The 10,675-nt window shown below is 44.4% G+C and overlaps 1 protein-coding gene across 1 annotated transcript; it reads left to right on the forward strand.

Annotated features, from left to right (window-relative positions):
• Window positions 1-1,491: 1,491 nt before the first annotated feature.
• Window positions 1,492-7,798, forward strand: cnpy3 (canopy FGF signaling regulator 3). The gene is made up of 6 exons (XM_056576006.1): window positions 1,492-1,779; window positions 2,556-2,682; window positions 3,024-3,120; window positions 3,351-3,473; window positions 5,884-6,001; window positions 6,317-7,798. The coding sequence occupies exons 1-6, from the start codon at window positions 1,641-1,643 to the stop codon at window positions 6,610-6,612; spliced, it is 900 nt and encodes a 299-aa protein (XP_056431981.1). The 5' UTR covers window positions 1,492-1,640; the 3' UTR covers window positions 6,613-7,798.
• The last annotated feature ends 2,877 nt before the right edge of the window (window positions 7,799-10,675 follow it).

Here is a 10,675-nt window from a genome sequence, read left to right on the forward strand (position 1 = left end):
GAGGGGAGAGTTTAATAAATATCAACAAGGCTTTCTGTTTCCATTGTGTGGGCTGGTGAGCTATATATTTCCTCTTCCCATCTCATATCATCTCTCCCTCCATCTCTCTCCCCATCTCCTTCCATCTCTCTTTCCCCCCATCTCTCCATCTCTTCTCTCAGCCCTCTGTCTCATCTCCTTCCTGTCTCTTCTCTATTACTCTCCTCACTCATCTCCTTTCTACCCATCTCTTTTCTCTTTTCTCTCTCCTAACTCCCCCCTCCCTCTCACTATATATATATCCTCTTCATTTCACTGTCGATCGTCCTTCCACCAACTCAGTGTCAAGTTCTACTCTGAGTCATGGATTGATCTAACTGTGTGTGTGTGTGTGTGTGTGTGTGTGTGTGTGTGTGTGTGTGTTGTGCCAGTTTGTTTAATACTGAAGTGCCTCTTTAAATCACTTCACAACCGATACACACTTATACCCATGCATACACACACACACACACACACACACCTACAGACACACACAATCATAAATCCTTCATAATTAGTATCACTTGAATCTTTCACCTCTTTTCCTTTCCTCAAACCAGTCTTTTGAGGATAGAACAAAACCAGATTAAACCAGACTAGACCAGACCAGACTAGATTATGCCAGACCAACCAGACCAGACTAAACCAGACCATATCACACCAGTGAAACCGGACCAAACCAGACCGGTCTAGACCAGACCAGACCAATCTAGACTAGACCAGACAAAACCAGACTAGACTAAATACAAATAAACAAACACACACATAGTCCCAGACAGACAGACCGACAGACAGACAGACAGACAGACAGACAGACAGACAGACAGACAGACAGACAGACAGACAGACAGACAGACAGACAGACAGACAGACAGACAGACAGACAGACAGACAGACAGACAGACAGACAGACAGACAGAGAGACAGACAGACAGACAGACAGACAGACAGACAGACAGACAGACAGACAGACAGACAGACAGACAGACAGACAGACAGACAGACTGACTGACTGACTGACTGACGAAAGATAGAAGAAAGTGACACCACTCACACACACGTACGCACGCACACACACACACACACACACACACACACACACACACACACACACACACACACACACACACACACACACACACACACACACACACACACACACACACACACACACACACACACACACACACACACACACACACACACACACACAAAATGCAAAGCAACTGAGACACAGACACATGCATAAACAGACCGATATAACTCAGCACTTTGCACCTCATACGTTATAATTTGTCGCCCTCTGTTGACAAAATTGTGAATCGTCAGATCTTCTACGCACCAACTAAAAGCGCATGATTTCAGTCGAGGCTTCTCTATGAGAAGAAACGCTCGGAGCATCATCCTCATTCCGTCTATCTTCCTCGTCCTCCCATTGGTCGAGCACCTGCCACTTATCTCTCTCCTATTGGCTCGTATCCCCACCAGCTGCCCTGCCCCATGCGGAAGTGGATCGTCCTATCTTCACTGAGCGGATTTCACAGCGATGTATTAATAGAATGTAAAGAGTCTCAAACATTAGGTCCTAGATTGGACTCATAAGATCGATAACAAATTGGATCATGAGAGGTCAAGTAGAGCACGTGAACATGATTTTGACGGCGTGTTTGGCGGCTGTGTTTCTGAACTGTGCGGTCCAAGGCGCTAAGAAGAAGGACGGCGGAGACGACGAATGGGTCCATCTTCCGAACAAGTGTGAAGGTAACACCACCTACCGTGTTCAGAGATTCATTATATTATGATCATGTGAAGGTAGAAGCACACACCGTGTTCAGAGATTGATAACATTAGGTTAAATGTGAAGGTATAACACCACCATCGTATTCATATACAATTACGTTTAATGTGTAGGTAACAACACCCACCGTGTTCAGAGGTTCATGACATTCATAACAAATATGATACAGTATTACTATAACGACGGTTAGGGGAGCCATCTGTATCTTATTCGTGGTTCGCTGTGCTGGGGTGAAGGGATTGGTTGGTTTTACATGGCCGTTAAACCAACCAACCCCATTGGAATGGAATTTAAACCAACCAATATTTTTTTGCTGTGTTTGCAGAAGTGAAACCCCTCCAGTTCTCTTTAATTTACCTGAAAGAACACTTCTCCTTTTTAAAGTCACACTTCATACTGTATGTGACGGCCACTCTCTCAATCATCACTGTGTGTGTGTGTGTGTGTGTGTGTGTGTGTGTGTGTGTGTGTGTGTGTGTGTGTGTGTGTGTGTGTGTGTGTGCGCTTCTCTCTTTTTCTCTCTCTCTCTTTCTCTCTCTCTCTCTCTTTGTCTCTCTCTCTCCTTTGCTGCTCTGTCTCCCTCCCCTCCCTCTATCTCTGCGTTACTCTCTCTCTCTCTCTCTCTCTCTCTCTCTCTCTCTCTCTCTCTCTCTCTCTCTCTCTCTCTCTCTCTCTCTCTCTCTCTCTCTCTCTCTGTGTCTGTGTCTGTGTCTCTGTGTCTCTGTGTCTCTCTCCCCAGTGTGTAAGTTTGTCAGTATAGAGATGAAGTCAGCGTTTGAGGAGACAGGGAAGACCAAGGAAGTGATTGACACCAACTACCGCTTCATGGACACCAAGAACACGGCGCCCATCAAATATGTCAAATCGTAAGAGTGCCTATCTTACATACACACACACACACACACACACACACACACACACACACACACACACACACACACACACACACACACACACACACACACACACACACACACACACACACACACACACACACACACTGGGGGACAGGAATGAGTTCACTTCCTGTGGGCCGTCTTAATATAGGCTGTTCTCTTCCTCTGTCTTCTACAATTTTTCTACTAATTTCACTTTCCAATACTTTGCTGTCTTCTCTTCTTCCTCCTTTTCCCTCGTATTCCTCACCTTCCTCTCTCCGTCCCTCCTCTCCACGGTCCTCCCTCCCCCCCCCCACTGGTTTCCATAGTGACCTGCGCTTCATCGAGGTGGTGGAGAACGTGTGTCAGCGTCTCATGGAGTACAGTCTGCACAAGGAGCGCCAGGGCAGCAACCGCTTTGCCAAGGTCAGAGGTCAACTCCCTTGTGGAGAAAGTCCCACATTGTTTATTAATGTGCTAGACCGGATGCAGTCGGAGGTGTTCACCATGACCGCCTCATAGGGAGAAATGGGATGATGCGTTTAGTGGTCATTCATTTAGTTTCTTTCTCTCTCTCTCTCTCTACCTCCACCTTCCTCCGTCCCTCCCCCTCCTCTCTCCCCCTCTCTCTCGTTTCCCTCTCCCCCCTTCCCCAGGGTATGTCAGAGACCTTCTCCACCCTTCATGGGCTGGTGAATAAGGGGGTGCAGGTTGTCATGGATATTCCCTATGAGCTCTGGAACGAGACGTCCGCCGAGGTCGCTGACCTCAAGAAACAGGTAGGCCCGCCCCCCTCCTCCTCCTCCTCATCCATGTATTCATCAAATTCTCCGTCTTGAATCCCTGTGTCCAGCCTTTCATTCATCCTCCCTCTATTCTCCCTTTCTTGAATTCGTTTTTACATCCACTTATAATTTTGTTTATGTGTACAATCTTCATTTCCATCATCTGTTCCTCCATTTCATCTTATTCCTTAATTTTAATTATTAAAATTAATTGCTTCACCCTTTTTTTTTACCCCTTTACCCCTACATACTAGGGGTGTGCGATCTGACGATATTAGATTGTGAACGATTAAAATATCTGGGGAATCTGGCACGGTCTGCCTAACGTGACTCTCGGCAGATGAATTTCCACTCATGCATCTGGGATCGCTCCCGTTGGGAGGGATCTGGGCCCAAGATTGAATGGTCGAGCCAATTAGGACCGCCTTGCGGGGTTATTATAGATGTGACGTAGCGGAGAAGCGGATGTTTTGATTCAGACAACCGTGGCGGCTCGCATCGAGGAAGCAAGCGCCAAGTGTTGATGCTGCTATTTCATCCGCGTTGTCCAATCTAGCGAATATGCTTTCTTTAAAAGAACATCAGAGAACACTCATCAGCGTCACGGGTTGGTTTCGATGTGAGTAGAAGTTGAAGTAGCACGTCAATAAAGATCACGGACAAGTGGTTTATCCAATCATATGCAAGGGTTTTTTGGTATGGCCCAGCCTTCTCAAACACCTCTCCAATGGATTGATCCCAGATGGATGAGTGGAGCTAGGTGGAACGAAATTCATGGGGTGAGGGTGAGGTTACGATCTGCCTTTTAAAGAGAGATCGTTAGCTTCTTGCTCGGGTGCATATTCTATCAGTTAAAGCTCTATGACGAGCTGTTTTCTCAGCCAAATCTTAGATCGCACCTTCTTCCACAGGGGTTAACACCTTCAATAAGGGTTAGGCCTCCGGACGTCTAACGCAACAGGCCCTGTGGACGCAGAGGCACCGTCTGAGCAGCAGCTTATTTTTGGTATCCGCATCCGAGTGAGGGTTAAGCTTCTCTGACACTAATCTTATACCGTCAGGTTGTCTGGCGCATTTCATACATAACATTGCTCCTTGTAATGCTAATAAACAACGGCTGTAGTAAGAAAGTATCCCAAATTTGCCGTGGGTCGTGACATCCCCCCTCCCTCTAATACTACTCTCCCTTCCACTTTAATATCATGTAGGTCATCTTTCGAAACCAGTGTTTCCCACCGCTTTCTATAGGCCGGGCGCCATAATTAATATGAAGCATCTATGAAATCAAAGAGTTGCCAGTCTCTGTGGAGACTCAGTGCTCCGTTCTGCCTGACAACGCACGGTATTCACAACCGAACATAACAAAACATGCTTGGAAAAGGAGAATGTTGGAGCGTTTGACTGATAACACGGTTAAAATACATGTGAATGACGCGCTTCAATGTACTATTATCTGGCACAATTTAATTTAGCAGAGCAGTGACAATGTATTAGCGAGTACAGGCGGAGAGCAGCGGTTCTGTTTTCAGTGAACACTGCTCCACTGGCTCCGTTGATGGTCCCAGTCGTTCGCTGCGTAAGCTCATCTTATTACTGAGCGTGATATCGAGTAAACATGCACAGCCCTGGTTAGACTTTATTTTCTTCTAGTTTTGTACCGTTGATTCCCGGTGATTCCCACGTCATAGTCTTTAGCTGAACATCTCTCATTCAAAATTATTATTATTTTCTCTTACCCATGGTTAATAGCCTATGTAAGCTAAATGCAATAGACGCAGGCCTAGAACGTGCTGTGGTCAAGATCTATAGCATGATCTAAAAGCTTATGTCATTTGGTAAAATTACATTATCATCAGTCAGGTATAAGTGCGTAAATTAAATAATATGTTTTTCGAGAAGACTGCTCTCATACATTTGCTGTATGAGCTTTTAGACTGCTCCCGCCTAATTACTGACCAATCAGGGCATCTCTTCTCTTGATTGTTTCAGGGAATCCATCTAGCCTGTCAATCACATATATCTAAGGCCAAATTATTTTAAATAAGGAAAGTAGTTTGGTGGTACTCTTAAGTATATGCAAAACATGAAAATTAAAGAATTGTGATACATTTTGTCTATATCGCCCACCCCCTAATTCCCGCATTCATCCACAAATTCATATTTAATCCATTCCTTTTAGTTTGATTGAATATCATCACCCTGTTACCTGCACTGATCGTCTCAACTATTCACCCCTTCTTCGTGTATTTTTACTCATCCACGTCATTCTTCAGTAATTTATTTTATACATCTCTTGATCATATGCCATTGTTAACTTTTATTTATGTATTTATTTCTTTCGTGATTTTGTTCATTCATGCATCACTCAATCCTCCTTCCATTCGTCCTGTCCCCCTCTCCACAGTGTGATGTGATGGTGGAGCGGTATGAGGACGTAATTGAGGACTGGTACAAGGGCACCCAGGAGGAGGATCTGACCACCTACCTGTGTGAGAAACACGTTCTGCAAGAACAGGACCGAGGTACGCACACACACACACACACACACACACACACACACACACACACACACACACACACACACACACACACACACACACACACACACACACACACACACACACACACACACACACACACACACACACACACACACACACTTTCGCTCTCTCTCCAACCTCATTCTATTATTTAGCGGCAATGCCAATTATTTTATGACCTTTCGTTTCTCTATTCGTTTTATTTTTCTTTATTTCTATTCTTTTTTTTTTTCCATCTTTCTTCCCACATTCATTAAAATGTTGGACCTGCTCTCCGTCCCTCTGCCCTCGCCGCAGCCTGCCTGGCGGAGGAGTGGAAGCCCGAGAGGAAGGGAGACCCAGCCGCCCTGGCGGAGGACAGGAAGAGGAAGAACAAGAAGGGAGCGAAGAAGGGGAAGGGCAAGGACAGCTCGGAGCGGGAGGCTCCCGCCAAGAAGAAGAAGGAGAAGAAGGAGAAGAAGGAGAAGAAGGGGAAGAAGAAGAGGAGCAAGGCGCCGGTGGATCGCGCGGAGGACAACGAGGGGGAGAGGCTGTTGTCCGAGCAAGGTGTCCAGGCCACGGAGCCTCTTCCAGGGCAGAAGACCGAGCTGTAAGCCTGTCTCCGGAGCAGTGCGCCGCTGCCACCACCAGCCTGTGTGTGAGGAGTGGTGTGTGTGAGGGTGGAGGTCGACCAGGCGGACGCAGTGTGGGCTCCACCTTTCAGGATCATTTGACATCTTCTCTCAACTTCTCTTCCTTGTTGTTGTTTTTTTAACTTTTACAAAAAGAACAAAAAGAAAAATATTGTTTTTTTCTGTCAGTATTTCCAGTTTTTCTTTTTACAATTTCCGTATTTTCTTTGCCATTCATTCTTTAATTTCTTCTTTAAAGTGGCAGTCTCGGACATCTCCAAAGATTTTATTTCAAATAAATGACGGTTGGATCACTATCTAGCGCTAAATGAGGTAACACTGGTGATGAGTCTACATGGCCCACCGGTGAAATACTATGAATGTTACGCACTGAGGGGCCGTAGCGACGTTCTCTCAATGCATTCAAATCCCAGGAGGCGTGTAGTTAGTGATGTGTTTCCCACCCCCAGCAGAGGTTGGTTTACCAGGGAGTTTAGGCGGAGCTACCACAACAGACTCTCTCTTCAATTCCCTAGTGTGTGGAGGGGTGGTGTTTTTAGCACCGAACAGAGATGTTTGAGATTGCAACTTGAGGAAGAAGACCCAGATTGTGTGTTTTGTTCTCTGCTGTAAACTCGAACTCTGCTCCTATCCTAATGTGAAATGTGTTTGTGTGTGTGTGTGTGTGTGTGCCCAAGGTACTGTGTGATTGCTGAACTATTGGCATATTTGTTTGTGTTTGTTTGGGCATGTTTTAATTTTTTTTTTCGTTTTGAGCTTCTGGCCCAGATTACATATTTTATGCAACAGTGAAGGAGTCAAGCGTTTTTCACAAAACATCATGACGTCGTCACCCCTGGAACAACGGATGTCATCATCGTCCCTCGCCAGATTAACTAAGACATCACACACCCTCCCTCTACAATATCATGGCCTGCTTTTACTACTACATCCAAGGGAATGTTTGATATATGTGTTGAGGATTTAGAAATTCTAAGTATTGATCACCTGTTTGTGTTCAAGAAATTATTTCATGATTGATTGTACAGCAGGCCATGCTGCTTTTATGTTGGTGTGTGTGTCGTGTTTTTGTAGCCATAAATGATCCAGTGTAATGCAAGAGTGTGTTAATAAAGGTTGGGTTTCCGATTTGAATCCTTTTTTTTGAAAATGTGATTTATTACGTCACTATTTAACCAGGTAGAACCGGGATATAAAGTGGTGCAGTCCAACAATTTAACTAACTTTATATCAGTCTACAACAGTCTACACAACAAGTCTACACAACAGTCTACACAACAAACATTATTTACATCACACTTTTAATATGATAAAGTCTGGAACACAGTGCTGTACATGGAGAGATAAGGTAAAAAAAATGACATTCAAAGATCATACTGAAACATTTTGTCACATTGACACGTTGATTTATAGGGATTTTTTTTCTATCTTCCATGTCATCCCAAACACTTACCTGAAGGGAGCGGCGTCACGCGGGAAGTTATCAAATAACCCAGGTAGCTACAGCTAATTTGTTTTGTACCCCCCGTACCCCCGTTTTGTACCCCCGTTTACTTTATGGTGCATTTGTAATCAATTAATTCAAATATGCTCGATTAACACTTTACATGTTAATGTCGACAATTAACAGTGTGCTGTGTTTCGCTCCCGACGGAGTGGGATATGGTCGGGAAAGAAATCAACATGTCTCAGATATGGTTTACCCACACGAAGCATTCTTGGAAGGTAAGACAACTGCTATTAAACATCAATATATACAGTTGTGAAGAAACATAAATTGACAATAATAAACGATAATAACTAACAATTTCATTGCGCTTGTCTGTGAATTGGTTAGTGACGTGACCAGTTAGTTGTTAGTTCCCAGAAGGTGTAATAACAGGTTTGACCACAAGAGAGAGCCCGATGTATACATTTGCGATAGACTTGGCTGTCAGAATTAATACAAGATTAATATAAAAATTTAATTATTTGGGCGAAAGTGTTTTAAAATGTCAACCCTGTAAAAATATAACGAAAAAACATGATAACAGTTTTCATAACTGCTGTCACATTTTATTTGTGTTCTGTACAAAAAAAAAAGCTGCGTGCACTCTATATTTTAACGGAATTGAATTCCAGTTCTTTGTGGAGATGTCAGTCATTTGACAAAGAACCAAATCTACTTAAGCTGTAACTAAATGAAATGGTGTTTGTGCTGTGTCACTAAGGCTTTTAATCCCAACGCCATATTGTCCCTTCAACAATCAAATCTCTCCTCTGATGCAGCGCTCAAATTAAATGTACTTTGTGTGTGTGCGTGTGTGTATATGGGACTTCTCTGTGTGTGGTGTTGGATTGTATTTATTTGTTGAATTATTCAGAGCTGTCTGTTTATAGAGAGCTCACATAACACATGTCAAATACTGCCACACACACACACACACACACACACACACACACACACACACACACACACACACACACACACACACACACACACACACACACACACACACACACACACACACACACACACACACGTGTTGTACCAGCTCTGGTTTCATGCCGTAACTGAATCCTACACATTATTTTTACAATCACTTTTTTGTATTATTTACAATATCAATGCTTGTTGAAAGGTGCGTTTGGTTTAAAGGACCACCCACTCATACATTTGCCTTCATGTAGTCTAATGTATAATGTCGTGTTATATTATTTAGGTAACCCGTGATTATGTGAATAGTATGTCTTCTAGACAAAGCTGCCTGGGGATTAGTAAAGTTCTGACAGACCGCGGTTATCATGGTGATTAACGAGAACTCATTAGGACAGAGACCAGACAGGTCAAGGTGTGAAGGTCAGTGAGGTCAATTTGTTACTCCAGGGATATGTAGAACCTTGGGGTTTTCAACGCAATGTTTTTGGAAAAGAGAAATTCCACACCCATCGCTGTATTTGAATAATTTATTTTAAACCAATCGGATTGTTCAAATAACTCCTGTATGTGTGTGTTTTTGCTTGTGCTTGTAAAAACTTTTTCAAAAAAATGTATTACATTTGTTTAGAGTTGCGGGGATGTTAGTCGGTGGGCTGGTCGTTTATATGATAGATGGATGACAAGATGTTTAGATGGAGGTATAGCTGGATGATTAGAGAGAGGGTGAGTTGGAGGTATAGCTGGATGATTAGAGAGAGGGTGAGTTGGAGGTATAGCTGGATGATTAGAGAGAGGGGGAGTTGGAGGTATAGCTAGATGGATGGAGAGATGTTTAGTTGGAGGTATAGCTGAATGGATGGAGGGATGGAGGTATATCTGGATGGATGGTTAGATGGTTAGATGGAGGTAAAGCAGCTAGATGGATGTTTAGATGTTTAGATGGAGGTACGGCTGGAGGGATGGAGGTATAGCTGGGTGAATAACATGCAGTGAAGAGTTGTCTTCTATCTCAAACCTCAGATCACGAGGTCAGAGGAGAACCGATCTCCAACACCACGTGTCCATTTGTTTGCATTACGGGACTCCCTCTAGAGGTTAAACACACGCCACTACATGTAAGACCTGTCCGCTCTGTGAACGGGAATTGAAAGGGGGGGGGGGGGGGGGGTGTCCCGTGGAGCCGGCCCCCTGCAGCCCCAGAATGAAACCAACCTTTTACAGGCGGGGTCGGAGGGTCTGGTTCAGCTCTCTCTTGCTTTCTCAGCGTGACCCCTTTCCTTCCCACAATGCTCAGCAGCGGAAGGGTTTATCATCGGGGTTAAATGGCGGAATGGGAGATCCTGTGCGACCGATGATTGTCTGCTCTCTCTCACACACACACACACACACACACACACACACACACACACACACACACACACACACACACACACACACACACACACACACACACACACACACACACACACACACACACCTGTTTTCCTTCAAAAACGACAAACTCTCCCCTGAAGTAGGGATGCGGGGTGGAGAGATAAAGGTGGGCTTGGTGAGAGAGAGAGGATTAACAGCAGAGAGACCCAGCGTGACGATGAAGGATAGGGG

Source organism: Gadus chalcogrammus, chromosome 17 (assembly GCF_026213295.1).
Source record: "Gadus chalcogrammus isolate NIFS_2021 chromosome 17, NIFS_Gcha_1.0, whole genome shotgun sequence".
NCBI classification, from domain to species: Eukaryota; Metazoa; Chordata; class Actinopteri; order Gadiformes; family Gadidae; genus Gadus; species Gadus chalcogrammus.

Excerpts from the sequence above, each read along its gene's own strand:
- cnpy3 (XM_056576006.1), top strand. The coding sequence starts at position 1,641 with ATGAGAGGTCAAGTAGAGCACGTGAACATGATTTTGACGGCGTGTTTG. Across the intron at positions 3,121-3,350 it reads GCAGCAACCGCTTTGCCAAG|GGTATGTCAGAGACCTTCTC; the intron begins GTCAGAGGTCAA and ends CCCCTTCCCCAG. Across the intron at positions 3,474-5,883 it reads TCGCTGACCTCAAGAAACAG|TGTGATGTGATGGTGGAGCG; the intron begins GTAGGCCCGCCC and ends CCCTCTCCACAG.